Source organism: Polypterus senegalus, chromosome 6 (assembly GCF_016835505.1).
Source record: "Polypterus senegalus isolate Bchr_013 chromosome 6, ASM1683550v1, whole genome shotgun sequence".
Taxonomy (NCBI): domain Eukaryota; kingdom Metazoa; phylum Chordata; class Cladistia; order Polypteriformes; family Polypteridae; genus Polypterus; species Polypterus senegalus.
This window is the reverse complement of record NC_053159.1, coordinates 157,760,105-157,785,411: the sequence shown is the minus strand read 5'-3', so window position 1 is coordinate 157,785,411 and position 25,307 is coordinate 157,760,105. Positions and strand designations below refer to the sequence as shown.

Here is a 25,307-nt window from a genome sequence, read left to right as displayed (position 1 = left end):
TGTTGATGATAAAGCCTCCGTTATGTAATTTTTACTGGACAGAATCACTATAAGGTTTCAACTAGTCATTCCCCTGGCAAAGATAAGTAAATTCAGCAAAATGTAAGCATTCTTTCAAAAATTGTATTTGAGGTTTTTAGTAGCTTTCACATATAATCTAAATAGGGGGGAAAATGTTTAAAACCATGTCAATTTAAATAATATATTTTACTGTCTAAATGTGCTTGAAAGAGAAAAATGCTATTACAATTTCATATGCAGAGATTATTTTTGTGACGTGTATGTGCAACATGGACTCCTAAGTATTTTATTGCTTCATTTTTTTTCTTCAATTAAAGATGGGACCACCGGGGATGCCACCTCACTTCCCTCCGATGGGCATGCCACCAATGGGACAGAGACCTCCAAATATGACACCCATGCCACCAGGGATTATACCACCAATGATGCCCCCTATGGGTGGGCCACCAATGGGACAGGTGAAACTAAATTATGATTTTGTTTAAGCTATTATCTTTTTAAAAGCAAATAACTGCATAATGAGTAACTGAAGTACAGTAGGATCAATGATAACCATGCCAGTCATAGGGGAGACAGAGTTGGTAAACATATGTAAAATTCAAATTTATTCATGCTTCTTGATTAAAACCTTTAAATGAATGCTTATTTACCTGATATAAATTGATGATTTTATTTTTATTCTAGTTAGCTTAGTTCAATTCATCATTAGCTGCGATGATATATAAAATCAATGAAATGTATTAATACTTTTAAGAGTTCTTTTGTTAGATTTTTTTTAATGGTATACAGCGATCCCTCGCTATATCGCGCTTCGACTTTCGCGGCTTCACTCTAACGCGGATTTTAAATGTAAGCATATCTAAATATATATCACAGATTTTTGGCTGGTTCACGTATTTCTGCGGACAATGGGTCTTTTAATTTATGGTACATGCTTCCTCAGTTTGTTTGTCCAGTTGATTTCATACAAGAGACACTATTGGCAGATGGCTGAGAAGCTACCCAATCACAGCACATACTGTATTACGTATTAAGTAAAACTCCTCAATGATGTACGATATGCTTCCCGTGGGGTGCTTCGCACACTTTAAAACTCTAACAGCCTGTATTGATTTTTGATTGTTTGCTTTTCTCTGTCTCTCTCACTCTTTCTGACATTCTCTGCTCCTGATGGAGGGGGTGTGAGCAGAGGGGCTGTTTGCTTAGAAGATACGGAAGCTCCTGTAAAAAATGCTGAAAGAATACCTTCACATTGATCCCTTCATTGCGGCTGCTTTATCACGGGTGCTTGGCATACTTAAAAGCCCAACAGCCCTATTGATTTTTGATTGTTTACATTTCTTTCTCTGGCATTCTCTGCTCCTGATGGCACTCCTTTGAAGAGGAAGATATGTTTGCATTCTTTTAGTTGTGAGAAAGAACTGTCATCTCTGTCTTGTCATGGAGCACAGTTTAAACTTTTGACTAAAGGGTGTTATTTCATGTCTGGAGGGCTCTAATAATGTTAAAAAACATATTTAAAAGGTCGTAAACGGGTTTTCTATGCTCTAACTGTGAAAATATTAGATTTATAAATAAAGAATCCTACTTCGTGGAAATTCATTTATCTGTCTGTAGTGGATTAACCTCGATAAACGAGGGTTTACTGTATAATTGTGTGGAGAATATTTATAAACGGCGTGGGAGAGTTTCTAAGGGCTTAAAATATATAAAAATAACCATACAAACATATGGTTTCTACTTTGCGGATTTTTACCTATCGCTGGGGGTTCTGGAACGCAACCCCCGCGATCGAGGAGGGATTACTGTACTCCTAATAACTATGAAGTATTTTAAATTTATTGTACTCTATTACTTTAAAGAGAAATTCATTACTTTCCAATTACGCTTGATTTTACCGTATAGTTTCTGCTATTTTATAATGTCGTTGTATAAGTCGAATGTGGAAAACTCACGCTACTGATCCAAAAGATTCTGATATGCTAACGCCCACCTGAGAGAGTAACCACAGAGTAACCACACGGTAATACCCAAACTATTCTGAAGCAATGTTTGCAGTGTTTTTTGTAAGAGCATCTCTTATCTACGATGGAGTGTTCGATCAGGAGAAAATATGAAGTTGGTTTTAAATTTAAAAGTCCTTTAAGTGGTGAAAGAAATTGGTAACTGTGCTGCTGCAACAAAATTCGATGTGTCTGAGAATCTGATGCGAGATTGGAGGAAGGAAGAAGATGTTAAAAAAAATATATATATATTTTTGCATGGGCATATAAGTCGGGGTCTGATTTTATTATGGATTTTTCAAGTTTCAAGACCCGACTTGTAAGTGATTATATATGGTAAATGTTTTTCTCTGTGTAGAGTATCGAATAAATGATTACATTTAGAATGAATAGCTTTTATGGGGCTGTTTGGGCCTTGTTTCGCAACTTAATCAAGAAGTGACTATAATTTTAGGAAGTTATTCATTTCTTGTTTGCCGTCTTTGGAAATACAGTTTTCCAGGAAATTGTGTACTTTTAAAATCAAACGGGCAATTCGTTGAATAATGAGAATTTTGGGTATAAATATAATTGGACTACGTAGTACATTCAGTGAAAATCTTAGTTTCAGTCAGATTTGAATTTTATGCTTTGTAATGTAATCTTTTACTATTACAAAGTTTTGGAGGGTTTAGATCAAAATCAGTACATACATTAAAACAGGCCTAGTGTATGTAAATAACACTTTAGCTACTTTGGCGTACTTATGCGGCAGTAGCAAGTGAACAGAACTAAACTTTGTTTCAGATGTGTGTGTTTACTTTGTTCACTCAAGAATTTGTTTTCAAGTATACCACCAGTTGTGTGTTCACAGGGGAAGGGGAATGCAGTTTTATAGTACATGTTGTTATAATTATTTATTTTTATTTTGTTAATATACTCAAAAACACTTCCTGTTCTCTTTCTATCGCATTCTGAAAAACATTGTCTACATCATCTAGGAAAAAAAAACTAACTTCATTCTGTTCCTCTTTGACTTGATTCCATCATTTTTTTTTTTTCTTTTTATTCCCTTTCTTAAATTCAAAAAGCACTTAATGCTTTGTTGATTTGTATTATGAAGTTAATTGTAATATGCTGGTTGACAACAGTGTTGGCTTTTTCAAAAACACAAGGTTATGTTATAATTTTTTTTAAAAAAGGGGTAATCAGTTTATCACTTAATCAATCAATCAACATTTATTTATATAGCACATATTCATACAAAAAATGTAGCTCAAAGTGCCTTACAAAATGAATACAAAAATAGAAGACACAATAAAAAATAAACACAATTGTTTATTGTCACATATGATGTACACATTAAATGAAGTGCACTCTTGGCCAAGCATCATGCCACCACTCTCCAGTTGCCATAATCTTACTTCATAGATTATGTCAACTATAACATCATAATAGGTAATTATTAGCAAAACAGCCCAGTTTTCTGAAGCATACATTTATTTTGGAAACATATTACTTGGAAAAGGATGTAGATTAAAATAAACTGGGGGGATGTCTTTTGTAAATACAACATGTATACATATAATCTAAGATGAGACCAAAACACAGACTCTAAGATAAACACTGTAATCCAGCAAGATAATGAAATTGTTAACCCAGAGAAGTTGAGAATCCAAAAAAACGCAGCAGTTCCTACCTTTGATATGCATTGTTTGTCGATGCTTGTACAATATTTAAACTATGTGAGCACTGATGAAATTATCTAGAGCGGTGCAGTGGCTGATGGGAAATTTAGTCCCCATATTGGCATTTGCCTCAAGGGCGCAAATGAGATTTTTAATATGGGTTAAATACCTTGGATCAGTTGTGCAAAACTGACTATGCTCATAGCCACAGAGCCTGACCATAGTGTGCTTGTTAAACATGTCTTTTTTGAGCTTTGCTAAACTTTCCTTCCCTCTTCACTTCCTCAGATGGTCTTCATTTGCATTAAGCAGTACTCCTAATTTCTCTATGCACTGCCGGCCATCAGTGCTGTTAGGATATGGTGTGTTAGAATGTCCTACTCGCTACAACATTATTAACAAGAAATATAAAGGTTTTCTATTGTGGAGGGATTTTTACCCCATAATACTGAAATGTTCTTACTTAGTGGATATCTGCTGTCCCCTTGATAGATGTGCTTTATTTGTCCCCAAGGGGAAGCATAAACTTTACAGATATATTATCCATCCAAGTTTGAACTTTTTAACTAAATAGGAAATAGTTTTTGTTGATGAGTGAGTCAGTCAGTCTCTTCCCCGTAATGATGTTAGTACGGCTGCAACAACTAATCATCTCTGTTGATAATATTCAGTTATCAAAAACATTGACACCGATCACTTTCATCGATTAGTTGATTACATCATAAGGCTGCGTACCTTGTCATGTGCAATTGCGTCAGTGCTTAAGTTGTAAACACATTTGAAAAAGGGCAGATGGTACACAAGTTCCAAAAAAGACAGTGTGATCTAAGACTTCCAGGGTTTGGGAGCGCTTTACTCTGAATTCAGACAAAAAAGCTGTCACTTGCAAAATGTGTAGGTCTGACCTCGTATGCCATGAGAGCACAACAGAGATGCACAAACATTTAAACAGAAAACATACCATTTAGAGGCTCTGTGGAGGAGGAAGACACGCCGTCTCCACTGTAAGTTGAATGTTCAGAGTTATGTGATGCAGATACAGTCATGGCCGACCTGGAATTTTCCTAGAAAATGCACCATTTCTCCCAGAAAATTGTTGCAATTACAAACGTTTTGGCATACACATGTTTATTTCCTTTATGTACATTGGAACAACACAAAAAAACAGAGAAAAAAAGCCACATCTGACATCATGTCACGCAGAACTCCAAAAATGGGCCGGACAAAATTATTGGCACCTTTTCAAAATTGTGAGTAAATCATTTTATTTCAAGCATATGATGCTCGTTTGAACTCACCTGTGGCAAGAAACGGGTGCTGGCAATATAGCAATCACACCTGAAGCCCGTTAAAATGGAGAAAAGCTGACTCAACCTTTCTGTTGTGTGTCTGAGTTTGCCACACTAAGCATGAAGAACAGAGAATTGTCTGGGGACTTGAGAACAAAAATTGTGGAAAAATATCAACAATCTCAAGGCTACAAGTCCATCTCCAGAGATCTTCATGTTCCTTTGTCCACTGTGTGCAACATAATCAAGAACTTCACAAAACATGGCACTGTAGCTAATCTCCATGGACGTGGACAGAAGAAAACAATTGATAAAAGACTGCAACGAAGGATAGTCCAAATGGTGGATAAACAGCCCCAATCAACTTCAAAACATATTTACGCTGTTCTGCAGACTCAGGGTGCAACAATGTCAGCTTGAACTATCCGTCGACATCTGAACTAAATTAAACGCTATGGCAGAAAAGCCAGGAGGACCCTACTGCTGACGCAGAAAAATAAAAAAGCCAGACTGGAGTTTGCCAAAATGTACTTGAGGAAGCCAAAATCCTTCTGGGCAAATGTCTTGTGGACAGATGAGACCAAGGTAGAGCTTTTTGGTAAAGCTCATCATTCTACTGTTTACAGAAAACTGAATGAGGCCTATGAAGAAAAGAACACAGTACCTACAGTCAAACATGGTGGAGGTTCTAAGATGTTTTGAGGATGTTTTGCTACCTCTGGCACTGGATGCCTTGACTGTGTGCAAGGCATCATGAAATCTGAAGACTACCAAAAGATATTGGGGCACAATGTAGGGCCCAGTGTCAGAAAGCTGGGTCTGCGTCAGAGGTCATGGGTGTTCCAGCAGGACAATGACCCCAAACATACCTCTAAAAGCACCCAGAAATGGTTGAAGACAAAGCACTGGAGAGTTCTGAAGTGGCCAGCAGTGAGTCTGGATCTAAATCCGATTGAACACTTATGGAGAGACCTCAAAATTGCTGTTGGGAGAAGGCGCCCTTCAAATATGAGAGCCCTTGAGCAGTTTGCAAAAGAGTGGTCGGAAATTCCAGTTGAGAGGTGTAACAAGCTTGTTGATGGTTATAAGAAGTGCTTGATTTCAGTTATTTTTTCTAAAGGGCGTGCAACCAAATATTAAGTTGAGGGTGCCAATAATTTTGTCCAGCCGGTTTTTGAGTTTTGGCCGACATGACGTCAAATTTGGCTTTTTTTCTCTTTTTTTGTGTTATTCAAATGCATATAAAGGAAATAAACGTGTATACCAAAGTATTTGTAATTGCAACAATTGTTTGGGAGAAATGGTGCATTTTCGGGAAAAATTCCAGGGGTGCCGATAATTTCGGCCATGACTGTACATGAATACAATGTTTGCTAGGTTAGGCATAATGACATGACTTCTGATTTGAAGTGAGGAATTATTTGAGTCATAGTCCAGCCCCCTACAATATGTGTAAAACACTAGCATATATGAAAGAGTTTTATGATAGGCAACTAAAAAAAATTGTCATTAGCCACTAGCTAGTAAACATTCAGATTTTCAGTTGTCAGATTTTTTTTTGACATGGTCTCCTTGCTCTATTTATAGTGCTGCATTACATGCTTGCATTCACATGTAACATTAGTTAGTGTTTTTACAAATAATGGTTGTGAAGAAACATAAGTCCCTCTCTGAGCTGAAGTCTTTTTTTTTTTTTTTCTCTTTTCAGTGAAGTGTGCAAAGAAAATCAAAATCTCAGCGAGAGTGCAGTGGTGAATCCCACAGCATATCAACCGCAACTGAAATACATATCGTTCATTCCGAGTCGCAAGGCAGGAGTAGGGTCGAAAAGTGAAAGTTCCAGATTAGCTGACTTTTATACAATCTGGAGAAAGACGTGATAATGTGCAAGAGCAGCTTCAGCCAGCCTAGTGTGACGCATAAAACAGATTTTGTGGCAGGATCAGTTTTAAAACATGACAATCTAACGGCACACTTCTGCTGGCAAATTACATACGACAGTGTGTTAGCTGCAAGCAAATGTGCCAAAGATTCTGCGGTGGCAAAAGGTTTCTAGACTCAAAAACGACAAATAATGAAAGAAATCAAAAAGAAAAAGAAATCAATTTTCAGTTACAATAAATACATAGGGGCAGCACGGTGGCGCAGTGGTAGTGCTGCTGCCTCGTAGTTAGGAGACCCAGGTTCGCTTCCCAGGTCCTCCCTGCGTGGGTTCTCCCCGTGTCTGCGTGGGTTTCCTCCGGGCGCTCCGGTTTCCTCCCACAGTCCAAAGACATGCATGTTAGGTGGATTGGCGATTCTAAATTGGTCTTGGTGTGTTTGTGTGTGTCCTGTGGTGGGTTGGCACCCTGCCCGGGATTGGTTCCTGCCTTGTACCCTGTGTTGGCTGGGATTGGCCCCAGTGACCCTGTGTTCGGATTCAGCGGGTTGGAAAATGGATGGATGGATAAATACTTAGCAACGGAACAACAGATTTTTACACAACTTAAATCACTTGCTTTGCTGCAAAAGGAAAATAGTTTGGACATTTCCCCCAACATATGATGGCTAATTTCAAACATTTACTGCAGATTTTAAAAAAAGAAAAAAAAAAACTACTAAAGTTATAATAGAGCAGCATATTAGTCTGTGGGGGAATATTGTGGTGGTCAGATATTTAGATGATGCTTGTCTAGAGAACTTAATAACTTAAAAGTATATGTTAAATTTTGTTTAGTTAATGCAGAACCGGAGCCAGAAGTGCTACTAAGTGTTTTATTTCTATGTATTACTATTTTTTTCCATTGTATTTATTATATAAATGTTGCATTAGAACCTATATTTAAAATATCTACAAGTAGTTCATTTAAAAAATACATTTCTGAAAATTTTATGCAAATCTTTTTATTTGGTGGAAAGTTCCATTTCATGCACTTTGTGTTTAATCACAAATGATTTTTTTTACAATCCAAATAATTGATGGATTGACAAAATAATTGCCAGATTAATTATTAATATAATCATTACCACCCTAATGCTAAGATAGTGGCAATAGATTTTTACTGGGATTGCATGTGTAAAGCTGGCACGTTGCATGAGAGAGCTGCATGTCATTAAGGGAGTAAATTATGCATTAAATGATAAATTAAGAATTAAGCGTTTAAAGCTATTGCTAAAGTGCGAACTTCTACATTTATTATAAATATAAATTTCACACTATTGCATTTTTCTAAATGCAGAATATGAGAAGGAAAAAGAGGCCTATAATTAAATAGTCAGACCATCACAGATAAAATGATTCACTGGTTATAATACTGGTTGAACCAAAAATGTGCAGTCGCAGTGACCTACTTGAATGAACATGAGAAACACTAATGTATACAAGTTCTGCTAGTCCGGTTAGAAGTTGCAGTAAAGCTGTCAGTGTCTTATCCTTGAAACTCAATGTATCTATTGTGTCAAAGTGAACTAAACAATTCTTACATGTAAACTCCCTGTAGGTCCGTGGGAGAAACAAATCTGGACGTATTACATGATGGATACCACATTGATGAGCCACGGGTTAGCATGCTGATAGTATGGGTTTATGTTGTGTTTAATCCAAAATCCATTATTTATTCTGTGAATGAAGTATAGTATAAGGATAAAGTGCAAACCTTCATAAAAGTAAATTTTGTTGCTACCATTCATATCCGGTCCACTGTTTTCCAGAAACTGTTTGCTAATGCTCCCTTTCCTCAAGTTAAATATCAGTTTGTGTAAAACTGATATATTTTGTTTTGAAGATACTCTTCTTTGGCACTGCTCCTGTAACACAGCATCAGAAAATGTACACCTCAGATGCAGATGCCAGTCTTTAACAAGTCTATAACACCATTGGTCAACACCCACAACTAAACTCCAGCTCCAAACCTTGGACCAAAGTTCCCATGTTCAATCCTGGAGGATTACTCTGCTTGCAGGTTTTTTCGTCCCCACTCATTTCACAATCGGACAGTTATTTTATCTTGATCACATTGTTTGTTTGGATACTCTTATTTTTTTTCTCTCTTTCTGCATTCATAAAAGCAGTAGTTTGAGTTTTACATTTATGATAAATCAAAAACAATGGAATTTTTAAAATATCCATCTTTTGTCATTTTCCTATTAATTCATCTTTTTGCTTCCTTAATTACCTTCTAATAATGACAAATAAGTAGACACTGGGACAAACAAAACACAAAGTGATGAAAGGCTCCAACTACCTATACTTTAGTGTCAGATCCACTAGCGTGCTTATTCCAAAAAAATTTAAAGGAACACTTTGAAAACACATCAGAGCTCAATGGGGAAAAAAATCATGCTGGGTATCTATACTGATATGGACTAGGTAATGTGTTAGGAATGAAAGGATGCCACATTGTTTGATGGAAATGAAAATTATCAACCTACAACCTCTGAATATCAAAGTGAAAAAATGATGTGGTAGGCTAGTTCATTTTGCCGAAATTTCATTGCAGCAACTCCAAATCGTACTCCCCCATATGCTTGTAAGCTCCTAATGAGACAACAGATCGTGTCCTGGGGATCTCCTAAGGATTTGGACCAGGGTATCACTGAGCTCCTAGACAGTCTGAGGTGCAACCTGGCAGCATCGGATGGACCGAAACATAATGTCCCAGAGGTGTTCTGTTGGATTTAGGTCAGACGAGCGTGGGGGCCAGTCAATGGTATCAATTCCTTCATCCTCCAGGAACTGCCTGCATACTCTCGCCACATGAGGCTGGGCATTGTTGTGTACCAGAAGGAACCCAGGACCCACTGCACCAGCATAGGGTCTGACAGTGGGTCAAAGAATTTCATCCCGATACCAAATGGCAGTCAAGGTACCGTTGTCTAGCCTGTAGAGTTCTGTTGGTCCCTCCATGGATATGCCTCCCCAGACCATCACTGACTCAACACCAAACTGGTCATGCTGAACGATCTTATAGGCAGCATAACGTTCTTCACGGCTTCTCCAGATCCTTTCACGTCTGTCACATTTGCTATGGGTGTACCTGCTCTCATCTGTGAAAAGCACAGGGTGCCAGTGGTGGATTTGCGAATTCTCCTATTCTATGGTAAATGCCAGTCGAGCTCCATGGTGCTGGGAAGTGAGCACAGGGCCCACTAGATCATCGAACTTTCAGGCCACCCTCATGAAGTCTGTTTCTGATTGGTCAAAGACTTTCACATTAGTGGCCTGCTGTAGGTCATTTTGTAGGGCTCTGGCAGTGCTCATCCTGGTCCTCCTTCCCCAAAGGAGCAGATACAGGTCCTGCTGATGAGTTAAGGACCTTCTTCGACCCTGTCCAGCTCTCCTAGAGTAACTGCTTGTCTCCTGGAATCTTGTTCATGCCCTTGAGACTGTGCTGGGAAACACAGAAAACCTTCTGCCAGTGGCACGTATTGATGTGCCATCCTGGAGAAGTTGGACTACCTGTGCAACCACTGTAGGGTCCAGGTATCGCCTCATGCTACCAGTAGTGACACTGACTGCAGCCAAATGCAAAACTAGTGAAAAAACAGTCAGAAAAGATGAGGAGGGAAAAATGTCAGTGGCCTCCACCTGTTAAACCATTCCTGTTTTGGGGGTCATCTCATTGTTGCCCCTCTAGTGCGTCTGTTGTTAATTTCATTAACACCACAGCACCTGGAACTTAATAACAACCCCCTCTGCTACTTAACTGACCAGATCAATATCCCAGAAGTTTCATTTACTTGATGCTATATGCTGATTAAAAAGTGTTCCTTTATTTTTTTTGAGCAATATAGATAAAAATGTACAGTATACCCGTGTAGCATATAGAAATGCTTACCAATAAAATTTACATATCCTGTTTTGTCTCTTTTGTAAACTCACAGGTGGAGAAATAATGTATTGTTATTTTTGGATAGGAATCTAATTATAAGTGAAGTTTGTTACAGCCACAGAGGTCCATAGGGCTGAACTTGGGAATCTTTGCCATAGACCATTGCTATCTGGTAACATTATGTATGATATATATATAAAAAAAAATAATATGGCAAGTGTCTGCTTGCATTGTGACTAGTAATAGGTAAAACAATTTTGAAATATCAGCACAATATTAATCAATATTGTTCCTTTATACCAAGCAGATCTGATGAGTTAAAATTGTAAACTTAAAAGTATTTTAGAAGTATAATAAAATCATTTTAAAAAGTAAATTTCATCTGTTCATGAAATTTCAATATCTGTATCTGAATATGACCATCCACTTACTAAGCTTGAATTGATCCTTCCAATTTGCACATCTTGTCAGATTCTGCATTTTACTGTAAACACACACGCTAAAAAGTTTAAAGATGTCATTCGTTTTCTTTAATAACAGATATCTTGAAAGTCGGAATGGAAGCACAGTGCTTATGTAAGTGCTCTGACTGCGCAAATTTATATTTGCTGCTTCAAGAGCCACCTTTGTCATAATAATAGATTTTTATTAAAGGGTAATTAGTGTTTATTGGCTTTGCACACTGATTAAGTGTTTTTTTTTTTTTTGCCCTTTCATCATGAATCAAAGCAAAACCCTTAGCTGTCCCCTTTGAAACTGCTTGTTGTCTACAAACATCAGATTGTGTAGTCGAAAGTAGGCAGGGTGAATATTTTTTTTTTTAAATATACAAAATTAATTTAGCTGAAAATCTAATGAGTCAGAATAAATTTGAGTCTTATGGTTTTTTTTTTTCTTTTCATATTTTTGTTCCAATTTAATACTATTAACCAGAATATCAGCTAACTGAAGAGAAAGTGGAATTTCTCATTGTAGGCTTGCTAAAATTATAAAACATAAACCTTAAATATTTAGAAACCTTAAGTGTTTTAGATGTTTTGGAACACCCATATTTTGGATTTTTTTTAACCTAGCATAGTTCCTCTTTACTTGCGCACTAGCATGACTTTAATAATTAAGTTAGTTAAGGTTGTTGAGTAATAATACTTTTCTTATTGCTGTTTATAGATGCCGGGCATAATGCCTCCAATGATTCCAGGAATGATGTTGCCCCCACGCATCCCAGCTGCTCCATTACAACCTACAGGGCCAGTAAGTTTTTTGCTATGTATATTTCATATAAGAGTTTCATAAATTTTTTCACCCTCTGGTTATTTTAAGTAAATTTAAGTATGAATGTCTTTTTACTAATTGGGTAAGATTGTTCTTATTTAAAGTAGTAAATAATATAAAGAAGATCAAAATGAGCATTCCGTATCATTTACACCTGTGCTTATAATGTTTCTTACTAATTGTCCGGTTTTTAAATACGAAATTCGTCATAGGAAGTATACCGAGATATCACACTAAAGCAGTGTTTCCCAACCTCGTTCCTGGGGGCACACTGTAGCTGCAGGTTTTGGTTCCAACCACACTCAACAATTGGTGATAACACTGATCTCATTTAATTAGCTGGTAATATTTTTCTTCTACATTCAGAAAAGCACAGCAGCATGATTTTTACATTTATAAGACCTTTAGAAATATTTCTGCTTTTGCTATAGATTTAAATGCTTAACTCTCTTTTGTAGATTTCACTATATTTTGCCCTTTCTCTGTGCAGTTTTTCCCCTTCGTTGCATCTTATTAATGACAAGTAAACATGAGAAGAGCAGAAATGCTGGCAAACACTGAATAATCAAAGACTGCAAATACTTTAGCATCAGACCCACTACTTAGTAGATAATTAAACAATTAAAACACCAATAAAAGTAGAATGAAAAGCAAGATGAAAATATTGTTAACTGCATAGAACTGCTAGGTAGTTTTATATATATATATATATATATATATATATATATATATATATATATATACACATACATACAAACATTATTTTTTATTTTATTTTTATTTTTTAAACCAAACTTAGTTTTAGAATTTCTTTATTGTTCCCAAAACACAGAACTTGGGGAAATAACATATCACTTAATTAGCCCAGGATCCAATTAAAAACAGAAGCTGATTGGAACAAAAACCTACAGTCGCAGTGTGCCCCCAGGACCGAGTTTGGGAAACACTGCACTAGAGCACTATTCAGAATACAAAGTAGATCAGAATAACAGGCCTGCTAATTAAACAGTCAGATCTAAGAGGGCTCGGTTGTTTATAAAGCTGGTTGCAATGAATACCTGCAGTTACAGTTGCAGACTAGGCCTGACTTAAGAACCCCTGTGCTGTGGTTTTTCTTTTGCCATTTAAGGATAATGCTTCCCTCTAGTGTTTCAAGTTATAATAAATATATGCAGCAGTCCTTATTTGCCTTTAAGACAAATCATGAATTTCACTGTCAATTTAGCATCAAATATTTAGTTTTTTCTTTTTCTGTTCTGTCAACAAACTTAAAGGCTCTCCGTTTATGTTTTTTATTCAAAATAAAATGGAGAGCAGTATTGCATTTCTTTATGGTCTTGCTACTATTTTATGTTCTCATAGTTAACTTCAACAGGTCATGTAACTATATTTTAGCAAGCAATTTTATTGAATGATCTTGGGTTAAGTAATTACCTGTTTTGCATAAATTAGATCATAACTATATGAATTGTATGTTCATTCCCACAAATTGGTCTACTTCTCTCTTTTTTCTGTAGTTCTCACTTTAAAATAAATTGGAAACAATGTAATCATTTATTCTTCAGAAAACTGAATATAAGCTTTATTTATATTCTGTCAACGTTCTCATCTAGCGGACAGCAGTTTTGTTTTGTTTTTTTTTTTAAAAGCTTAGGATGTTTCCATAATACCTCTATTCTCTAGCATGGTCCTTATTCACCCGTCATTTTTATTTTCATGGCTAATTATCTCATTTTGTACCCGAAGTTAGCTGACTACTAGAACTGAATGGGACAGTAGGCTATTGTGGAATACACAAAATTCTAAATCTGCTTGGAAACTCCAGTTAACCTAGCTGAGTGTCTCTGGACTTATACAAACAAGTTACCAGTGGTAATTTTCTGCATGAAAGTCCCATTATAACTATTTTAGTAGGTAACTAATTGGTCCAGGTTAAAGGTTACCTTTCACAGATCACACAGGTCTTTTACTTTACTGGAAAGGGCATCATATTGACAGATTCGTCAATTTCTTAATTACATCTGCTTTTTTTAAATTAGTTTTCCCTTTTGTAAAGTTCAGCTATTGTCTAAATAACCTGTAGCATTGTCTTACCTTCAAGTAAACATTTTTTGTTTATTCATAACTATTAATTATTGCTGATGACTGCTTTTTAGGATCTTCTTTGATCTAGATTTAAAAACTGCTTAATTAAATGTAATGTCACAGGATCAAACCAATGGATGTTATCAGAGCTTGCCAAAGTTGGAGCCCTGTGTTTTTTGTAATAATTTTCCTAAGTTCTTTTTTTCTTGACAACCAAGTTATAAATACACATTTTCTATCTTCAGGGTTGACAGTTCTACAGTGAAGGTATTTTGTCAGAAAAATCATATTGTTAGACCAGTTTATTGTTACTTAAATTAAGACACACCCTGTGAAACGTTCATTGTCATATTGGGCATGGTTTAAAAGTGTAATCATTTGACACATTGATCCCCTTACTTTTGAGCACTTAGTTTATAATCAGGTGTTAATAAAATGACAACAAATAATTTGTCATAGTTATGATTATTGTGATAGTGATTATTGAAAAATATTGATTATGTCCCATATAGCTAAACTACAACAGCTTAAAAAATTCAAACTATATGTGAAATAACACTGCAAAAATCACCTCTTTAAGTTAGCAATTCTTAGTTTTATTTATTTATTTTTTTGTTTTTTTGCATTGAAGCAATTACTACAACTTTTTGTGCCTTATAGCTCACAGTCAGAAAAGTGTTGCATGTGGTACTAAAACATATCCCAAAAATACACTCATTACACTCAATCACAGATGTTTTTGAGTCCAGTTGGCCACTAGTTATATTGTTACCTGAACATGTTAAGGGCCATCTTTCTCAGTTATTACTCCTTCCTGTAAGCATCTTTTAAATACTCATAGAACATAAATTCAATATTATGGTTTATGATTGATTCAGTCGTAGTTTTCTTTATAACATTTGCCTAAGGCAACATTTAATTTTTCATTTTAGAATCATTTTAATTCCCATATTTAAGTCCTACTAGTAAAATTAAGTCTGTGTTGTTTTTTCCCCCTCTGCAGCCAGGTGTTAACGGTTCAGATGCTGCTGTAGGTAAGGTCAATTTCTATGTCTCTTCAAGATTTACATTTTCATGTATTAAGTGAATAGTACTGAATTTACATTAAGTATCTGTTTGTGTTTTAGCTTCAGCTGTACCTGCACCTCTGGTAAGTGTATATGAAATTTAAACATTTTTTTTTTATTCTAACTTTGGCAGTATAACTGATTGATCCTAAAACAATGTACTTTTGTCAAATTAGCTGCTTAATTAGTCTTTCTGTATCACCTTTCAGTACTTACAGTAAGTGTAATTTAAATGTAATTTTCCACGAACTTTCACTATCTATCTTTACTTATTTAATTTTAATTAGGCTGCAAATCCAGCAGTATCCGTTCTTCAGCAAGGTGCTGCATCTAGTAGCTCACCTCAAGATGATCAGCAAAAGAAGGTAATCTTATGAAAAATGTGTTGCATACTTGTAAATTCATATAGTACATTTGATCTTCTATTGGCTATACGTGTATCTATATGTACGCTCAGTAGCGCATGTAAGTAAGAATTTCATAGCATTTTGTTAAACCTTTAAACCTATATAAAGCTACATTTCCCTGACTAGCTAAATAATAAGGCATTCCTGGCTACTTGCAGACAGCCTCAGGAAACCCAGTGTTCACTAAAGGATCCATCACATGGCCCTTAGTCTGATAAAAATGCATCCTTATCCAAAACTTAATTTAATCATGAAAAAATCAGAGTACCTTAATGATGATTCACAATTAATATTTGGAACTGGTGATTTTAGTGCAGATCTACAGTAGTTGCAGAACAGCACACATGATATGAATGTCTTACTGGGAGTCGCCAGCATTGGGGTTCAGGTCCTGCCTATACCTTTATTTTTATGTGGTGCTTGTTTATTTTTGCTTACAGAAACATTTAATGATTAGTAATTACTATGTAAGTTATATTAAAAAGAAGTTTATTGTTATAAAATTACCTCTTACTTTAGACAAAATATTGCCCCCCCACAGGATGTTCACAACTTTCCATCTATAATGGTATCTATATTTTATGTGTTTTGAATATACATTTATTTCATTTGTCTGGAAGCATAATATAATAATCTTGATTTTGTTAGATTTTTCTATTCCAGCTTCTATATTCTGTACTTTGTCATTAGTATTGTGTAAATTTCTCTGTTCCTATATATACTGTTATAACTAATGTGTAATCCATTTCATGAGAAAAAGTGTTGCAGAACACAAGCCTTAATTACTACCAGTATGTATATACGTTTGTGTGTGTGGGTAAGCAGAGTAATTGTTAAACTGTGAAATTACTTCTCCAGTAGAAAATAACATGCAATGGTTCTGAGTGCTTTAAAATCACGATTTTCATTAACTAGTTAAACTCTAAAACTATTAACTTACGAAACTATATTTTCATACATCTTACGGAAGACAATTATGTTTTGTTTACTTGTATTAAAGTACTGCAGAAATTATACATTCTTTATATGCACGTTAAATGAAATGTGAAGATTGTGTATATGCATAATTTTATTTTACAGGTGAACATGTCTTATTTTGTAGTGTTAGTACTTTTCAGAAACTTTAATAATACATTTAAAAATTAAATGGAATTGAATTTGTTTAGCATACACTGTGTGCACAATTATTAGGCAAGTGAGTATTTTGACCATATCATCATTTTTAATGCGTATATTCCAACTCCAAGCTGTATTAACTTGAATGCTTATTGGATTTAAGCACGTCAGGTGATCTGTATTTGTGTAATGAGGGAGGGTGTGGCCTAAGAAGATCAACACCCTATATCAAGGTGTGCAGAATTATTAGGCAGCTAGTTTTCCTCAGGCAAAATGGGCCAAAAAAGAGATTTAACTGACTCTGAAAAGTCAAAAATTGTAAAAAGTCTTTCAGAGGGATGCAACACTTTTGGAATTGCTAAGATATTGGTGTGTGATCACAGAACCATCAAACATTTTGTTGCAAATAGTCAACAGGGTCGCAAGAAACGTGTTGAGAACAAAAGACGCAAATTAGCTGCCAAAGATTTGAGAAGAATCAAACGTGAAGCTACCAGGAACCCATTATCCTCCAGTACTTTCATATTCCAGAGCTGCAACCTACCTGGAGTGCCCAGAAGTACAAGGTGTTCAGTGCTCAAAGACATGGCCAAGGTAAGGAGGGCTGAAACCCAACCACCTCTGAACAAGAAACATAAGTTGAAACGTCAAAACTGGGCCAAGAAATATCTGAAGACAGATTTTTTCAAAGGTTTTATGGACCGATGAGATGAGAGTGACTCTTGATGGACCAGATGGATGGACCTGTGGATCAGTAATGGGCACAGAGCTCCACTCCAACATGGAGGTGGGGTACTGGTATGAGCTGGTATTTTTAAAGATGAGCTAGTTGGACCTTTTTGCATTGAAGATAGATGAACTCAAAATCAACTCCCAAACCTACTGCCAGTTTTTCGAAGACACTTTCTTCAAACAGTGATACAGGAAAAAGACCATGATTTTTATGCAAGCCAATGCTCCATCACTTGCATCGAAGTTCTCCACTGCGTGGCCAGCCAGTAAAGGCCTTAAAGATGAAGGAATAATGACATGGCCCCCCTTCCTCATCTGACCTAAACCCTATCGAGAACTTGTGGGCACTTCTTAAACGTTAGATTTACGGGGGAGATAAACAATACACCTCTCTGAAGAGTGTCTGGGAGGCTGTAGTCACTGCTCCACAAAAAGCTGATCGTCAACAGATCAAGAAACTGACAGACTCCATGAATGGAAAGGCTTATGACTGTTATTGGAAAGAAGGGTGGCTATATTGGTCATTGATTGATTGATTTATTTTTTTTGAAATGTCAGAAATGTTTATTTGTAAATTTTGAGGTGTTTGTTTATTATTCTCACTATAACAGATGAAAATAAACAAGTGAGATGGGAAAATTTTCATTTTTCCTTTAGTTGCATAATAAATCTGCACACTAATAGTTGCCTAATAATTGTGCGCACATATGTATTCCCCTGATGATGTTCACACTCACATTTCCATTGTGAAACATTCAGGTTTCAGGTTTATTAACATTTTGGATTGACTGATAGCACTGTGCTTGTTCCATATTAAAATTAATCCTCAGAAATACAACTTGCCTAATAATTCTGCACTCCCTGTACATTATATGTAAACTTTATTGTAATTATACAGTATATTATAATAAAGTTTCATAAAGAAAGCGTTATCATTCATTATGGGTAAAAAAATCTTTTTTTTTTTTTTTAAGAAGTCTGTATGGACTGAGCACAAGTCTCCAGATGGAAGAACATATTACTATAATACAGAAAGTAAACAGTCAACATGGGAAAAGCCAGATGAACTTAAGTCCCCCTTTGAGGTGAGTTTTTAGTTATTAATGCTTAATAGATTTGGTTGTGTATTTCATTGTTTGAGGTGCAAATTAGTACACATTTAAATACTTTAACTTTTTGCTTGTGAACTATAAAATGAAAACATGACGGGTGACAGTGGTAGAAGGATGTAGCTTTAAAACAGCAGGCATACATTTTGGATCAGGATGGTTTGGAAACGAAATGTAATTTAGTATGTGTTCTTTCCGTTAAGTCAAAATACTGTACTTAATGGCCTTGGGTTTTTCTAATTAGGAAGAAATGAGATTTAATTTATGGTGCAGTCAGGGAGGGAATAGCCAGTTGAAAAAATGCTCAGTAGTCTTATATTGTAATAATAACAATGCAAAAGCTAGGTACACTTTTCTATGACTTAAATATTTTTCACATTTGAATAACCGGATGTAATTTTATTTGTTTAGTGTTTTAATAGTAATTTAAAATTGGATCATAGCTTTAATAGTCTTGCGTCCAATACTGCCTTTGTTTTTCTTTTTTTTTTTTTTTTTTAATTAGTGTGTATGTGTGCAGTAGAACCTTGGTTTATGGAAGAAGTACTCTCCATGGCATGTTATATATTGGAAAACTGTGTCAAGTGAAATGCCCCTTGGTTTTGCTCATACACTTTAATAAGTTCAACGAGTATTTACATAAGTAGCTTTAAAAGCAAGTCTACACCAATAGTTTAAATATCATGTACCCTGCATACAGTAATGTTATTTTGCAGGCAACTCCGACTCTGTTCACGATGCTGCAACAAAGGTAGACGTAGAACTTTTTTTAATTCCTTTCCTTTATTTTCTGAGTGTGCTGCTATTTCATTTAAAGTTGCATTTGCCTAAGTTAGGGTTCTGCTGTGTGTATGTATATACTGTGTATGTTTTTATATTTATACATAATTAATAACCATTTTCTTTGCTTTAAGCAAATGCTCTCCAAATGCCCATGGAAAGAATACAAGTCAGATACCGGGAAACCTTATTATTATAACTCTCAAACAAAGGAATCTCGCTGGACAAAGCCTAAAGAGTTAGAGGATCTAGAAGGTAAATGTTAATTTTATTTAAAATGCAGATAATTTTATTGTTTCATTTCAATACAAAAATTTCATGTTTCCATGGTGATCATTTTGCATTTTCTGCAACTTTAATAAGAGATAATTGAATGATATATTCAGCAACACTGTACAGTAAATGGGTATTTCTACCTAATCATATGTGTAGCCCAACTGCAGAGTATTATATTGAATTGTGTCTAATAAATACTTAAAACCAGCATTTCAGCAAAATAATTCTGATTTATCTGGGTATAATTCAACTTCCATATATTATATGGGGTTTACTGAGTGTGAATAATCTGCAGTACTTGTACTTCATCATTTTTTTATCCATGTAATTCTTTTGCCTAGAAAACTGTTATGCCAGAATTAATAATAGTGTGCCTTCTAATATAATTGCAGTCCAGCTTGAGCTGTGCTCAACATGGGTAGTGTTAGAGTGCTTGTATTATTTTAATTTAATCATGTTCAGTGCACATGGAGTATACAAGGCATAGGGAAAGTCCAGAAGGGATTTCTTTGCTTTTGAAAGATCAGGATTTTGTTTTAGAATGTTGTATATGCTTCTTCATATTATTGTTGTTACTGTTTTTATCCAAGTCTGCAAATTTGCACCGAGTAACAGGGTAATCTATAAATGTTGAATACGTAAAACTGGGCAAAAAGTTCTTACCTCAATTCAGAGCACTAAAATGCATGTTTTACTTGTATTTAATTCTTGATTGTTCACCCAGTTTTCTACAGACATGTAGAAATCCTCTGTCATAGCTTATTATTTTGAAACAGAATATTTGTTGACACTCTTGCCAGAGAAAATTAATAAAAATGCATTCAATGCTGCGCTGATTATGGGTAAAAATCAAGGTGGCAATCAACCACAATCCCACTCTTTTATTTTCGTATTCAAACCATTACCATACCTCCCATTCCTGAGCCAAGTTCTTTTTTTTTTATTGTCACATGTACAATTTACAGTGAAATTCTTACTTTTCTAATGTTCCTTGCAGACACAATAATCAACATAAAACTTCAGGAAGAGAAATAGCTCAAACTTAAATCTAATAATAATAACCACAGTAAATAACATGAAAGCATAACATTACTTACATAAGAATCTCAGAAGATGTGGCTCTTAATTCGCTCAATTGATTACAGTTTATCACATTTGACAGTCGAGCAACCTTATTACCTGTGAGTAGGAACTATTCTTAAATCTCATAGTGCTGCTGTTATAATTCCAGGGTGACTACAGCAAAAAAAAAATTAACTATAGTTGATGGCGGATAGTTTGAATTAACAGTGAAAAATGTGTACTTTTCAGTTCAATGGTTATGCATTGCTTGCCATTTGGGAATATTAGTGTGCATAGGCAACTATGTATGATATTAACTAATATTAGTGGGCTACATTTTTAGGTAAACTCATCAAAACTCTAGATAAAACCCAGGATAGCCTAAGAGTATAATTTATCATTTTACAGCTGCAGATGCAGTAGACTAAAAATAAAGACAAAAGAAAGAAACACATGAATTTGAGTAAAGATTAAAGGTCATTTTAATTTGGGTTATAACTGCAAGTTTATTAATATTGCGCCCTACTTGTTTTATTAAATTAGCCAGTGTTGGTTAGTTTGCAGCCCACCTAATAGTATCCAAGTTGGAGAAAGGAAATGTATCCTTCCATCTGATAATGTGGACAAGAATTTAAAAAACTAAAATCCATACAATAGCTACTCAAATAGACCACATATCTTCAGAATGGTAAGGCAGGTAGTCATTGTGGACACAAAAGTAGAACTCCAGTGTTACAGCCTGTGGTTGGAAGTATAATAAATACAGTACTCAAGAACATAACTTGCATCACTGGAGCCACAGTTTTAGCTAGAATTGGTTTATTGATTCACAGTTTTAGGTAGTCTTCTCAGTTATATATTGGCTGTTGAAATTTAATGTAAACTACATTTCAGAGATTGATTACATGGCTATGGTAATTATTTACTTTAATTGTGGGAAAGTAAGATGCACAATATTTGCTATAATAGAGTTCATGGCAATGAGTTTTCAAAAAGTGTCAAGTCAGATTTCCAAAATCACAGTTTGCACTCCCGAATTGCTAATTTGTGTTCTCTTACTTTACAGCAATGATTAAGGCTGAAGAAAATGGGTATGCATTTTAATACATTTTTTTTATTTTATTTTATTATTTTACTTGTCAAGTGTCTTTTTTGACATGTCTAAAGTTTTTGTTATGCTTAAATATTCTTATATAATTTGCTTCATTTTGTGTTTTATGAATAATCTACTGGAAAAAGAAATTTACTTCGGGGGGTTGCCTTTTGAATTTTTGATTTTTATTTATACAGATTGATCACATTTAATGTGACTTTTACATCACATTTTAGCATATTCCTCTTTGCTTTTTATGGTTTACATTTTGATTTCTGATTTTAAAAATAATGTGTAAAACAAGTTGTTAGATTTGTTATAAAAAAGTATTCAACAATGTTTTTATTTGTTTATTGTGGCAGAACGACTGATGTTGCAACACCTGCTACTGTGCCTCCTGCTTCAGTACCAGTCTCTGAAACAAATTCTCTTCCAGCCGAGGCTGAAACAGTAGCTCCAACTGTTTCTGAGGAACCACCCGTTCAGGCTCCTGTTGTAGCTGTAGAGGAACCACCAGAAACCACTGTTAATTCAGTAGAAGAAGTTCCTGTACAAGAAGTCCCAGTTAAGTATGTGCATCTTAAAAAATTTCCTAGTATATGCTTTCTTTTTAAACTCGCAACAAATCAGAAAGGGTCATTTGTTCTTTCCAACTTTCAGCATTTTTCAGCTTTCTGGAAAATTGTAACGGCTAATTGAACACAACATAAGTAATAGCATGCTCCCTGTCTAAGTAATAGTCATACATGGCAATCAAGTTTTTACAAATAAAAAAAAAGAATTATGTTAAGAACAGATCGATCCCCACCCCTGAGAGAGAGAGAGAGCAAGCCAAACGGTGTAAAATGTAAGGCTTGTAAAAATACCTAAATTAATAAATTCTCTGTGCTTTATAAACTTATTTTAAAATATTACTGATTAGATCCTGCCATGTTTTGAAAAAAGTCTGTACGGATCCTCTGAGTATTTGATTTTTTCCAATTTCAAATAGTATAACACATCAGTTTCCCACTGACTTAAAAGAGGAGAGTTTGGGTTCTTCCAGTTCATCAGAATAAGTCTGCGTGCCAACAGTGTAGTGAATGCAATCACACTTTGTTTGTCCTTCTCCACTTTAAGCCCCTCTGGAAGAACCCCAAACACAGCTGTTAATGGGTTAGGAGGGATTGTGAGTCCAAGGCTGTCTGAGAGGTAATTAAAAATTTTTGTCCAGAATAATGCTAATTTGGTGCAGGCCCAGAACATGTGACCCAGTGAGGCTGGGGCTTAGTTGCAACGTTCGCAGGTTGGATCATACCCTGGAAACATTTTGGAGAGTTTTAGTCGAGACAGATGTGCTCGATATATAATTTTGAGTTGTATAATTGTATGCTTTGCGCATATGGAGCTCGAGTGAATTCTCTGCATTGCTACTTTCCACTCCTTTTCTGATATATTAATTGAGAGGTCTTTTTCCCAGTGTCCTCTTGGATCTTTGAAAGGAAGGGATTGTAAAATGATTTTATAAATTGTAGAGATGGAGTCTAATTCCTTAAAATTGAGCAATATTTTTTCCAGCGTGGATGAGGGTGCAAGATGAGGAAAATCTGGAAGGTTCTGTTTAACAAAGTTCCTGATTTGAAGATAGTGAAAGACATGTGTAGCTGGAATGTTAAATTTGGTATGTAATTGTTCATAGGATGCAAAGACGTTGTCTATATAAAGATCTCTAAGGAAGTTAATTCCTAATTTTTTCCAGATATTAAAAACTGCATATGTTTGTGAAGGTTGAAAGAGGTCGTTCTCTTGCAGGGGTGCCACAGATAGAAGCTTCTCCGTCTTAAAATGCTTTCTACATTGGTTCCAGATTCTAAGTGAGTGGAGCACAATTGGGTTATTAGTGTATTGCCGATAACGTGTGTTTATTGGAGCGCAGAGCAGGGAATACAAAGAAGTACTGCAGGATTTTACTTCTGTTGCGGTCCATGCCTGTGTATGTTCTTCTGTTTGTGTCCAGGTTCTTATCGGCTGTATATTTGCCGCCCAGTAATAAAACTGGAAGTTAGGTAGAGCCATGCCGCCTTCTGCCTTTTGTCTTTGTAGGGTCGCTCTTTTGATGCGTGGATGTTTTGAATTCCAAATAAATGAGGTTATTGTTGAATCTAATTGCTTAAAGAATGATTTATTAATGTATATTGGGATGTTTTGAAATAAAAGGAGCTTAGGAAGAATTTTCATCTTAACAGTGTTAATTCTTCCAGCTAGTGTGAGATGAAGGGTTGACCATCTATGCAAGTCTTGATTGAGATGAGATTTTCTGTTCCAGTCCTTCTCTGCTAATCCCCTTTATCTGATCAGTATTTCGACAATGTATTGCCAGTGGTTCAATGGCAATTGCAAACAGCAGTGGTGACAAAGGGCATCCTTGTCTTGTGCCACGTTCTAGTTTAAAGTAGTCTGAGCAAATGTTATTGATGCAAACTGAAGCTTCTGGGTTAGTATACAGTAATTTAATCCATGCACAAATGTTCGGGCCAAACCCAAACTTCTCCAAAATAGTAAAAAGGTATTTCCATTCAATCATGTCGAATGCTTTTCTGCATCCAATGATAATAATATTTCTGGGGTGTTTGATTTAGTTGGTAAGTATATTACATTAAACAGGCGTCGAAGATTTGAAGATAAGTGTCGGCCCCTAATAAATCCAGTTTGGTCTTGTGATATTACGGGGAGCACTTTCTCCATCCTTCTAGCTATGATTTTAGAGAGTATTTTAACGTCGTTATTCAGAAGTGAAATTGGTCTGTATGATGCACATTGTAATAAGTCCTTATTTTGTTTTGGAAAGACAGTGATTAGTGCTTGGCGAAAGGTTTGTGGAAGAATTGGTTATCTCTGGCTTCTGTAAATGTTGCTAATAGGGGGGGAGCTAGCTGAGCGGAGAATTTCTTGTAAAACTCTGCAGGGTAGCCATCAGGGCCTGCTGCTTTTCCACCTTGGAGTGACTTTATAGCATCCAGTAATTCTGATAATGACAGAGGTTTATCAAGTTCCTCCACACTAAAAGCGTCAATTTGTGGTATCTGTAATGTATCCAGAAATGCATTAGATTGTATATTGTCTTCTTTAAACTCAGTAGTATATAGGGATTTATAGTAGTCTCTGAAAGTGTACATTATATTTTTGTGTTCGATGATTTTATCTCCGTTTGTGTTAGTGATTACCGAGATTGCGTTGCATACATCTTGCTTGTGAATTTGTTGCTAAAAGCTTATTAGCTTTCTCTCCATGTTCATAATAATGATGTCTGGATTTGTAAATTAGTTGTTCAGTTTCTTTAGTTGTCAAGAGGTTTAATTCTGAATGTAGAGCCTGCCTCCTCTTATGTAGAGTCTCGCTTGGTAGTCTGGCATGTTCTTCATCTATTTTAGTAATTTCGCTTTTATCTCTGCTACTTTCTTGCTTCGGATTTATTTCTGTGGGAAAGATATGAGATAATCTGTCCTCTTAAGAAGGCCTTAAGAGTTTCCCAGAGTATT

At 35.5% G+C, this 25,307-nt stretch overlaps 1 protein-coding gene across 2 annotated transcripts in view; it reads left to right on the top strand.

Moving 5' to 3' along the window:
- prpf40a (PRP40 pre-mRNA processing factor 40 homolog A) overlaps positions 1-25,307 on the top strand; it is a 57,760-nt gene that overhangs the window by 5,233 nt on the left and 27,220 nt on the right. Inside the window, exons 2-10 of one of the 2 annotated variants that reach the window (XM_039757428.1) lie at positions 339-479; positions 11,958-12,041; positions 15,151-15,181; positions 15,275-15,297; positions 15,502-15,579; positions 18,447-18,554; positions 19,493-19,613; positions 21,763-21,787; positions 22,152-22,358. In XM_039757428.1, the coding sequence (XP_039613362.1) occupies positions 339-479; positions 11,958-12,041; positions 15,151-15,181; positions 15,275-15,297; positions 15,502-15,579; positions 18,447-18,554; positions 19,493-19,613; positions 21,763-21,787; positions 22,152-22,358 (818 nt within the window). Of the gene's footprint in view, positions 1-338; positions 480-11,957; positions 12,042-15,150; positions 15,182-15,274; positions 15,298-15,501; positions 15,580-18,443; positions 18,555-19,492; positions 19,614-21,762; positions 21,788-22,151; positions 22,359-25,307 lie in introns of both variants that reach the window. The other variant, XM_039757427.1, reaches the window with a different exon arrangement.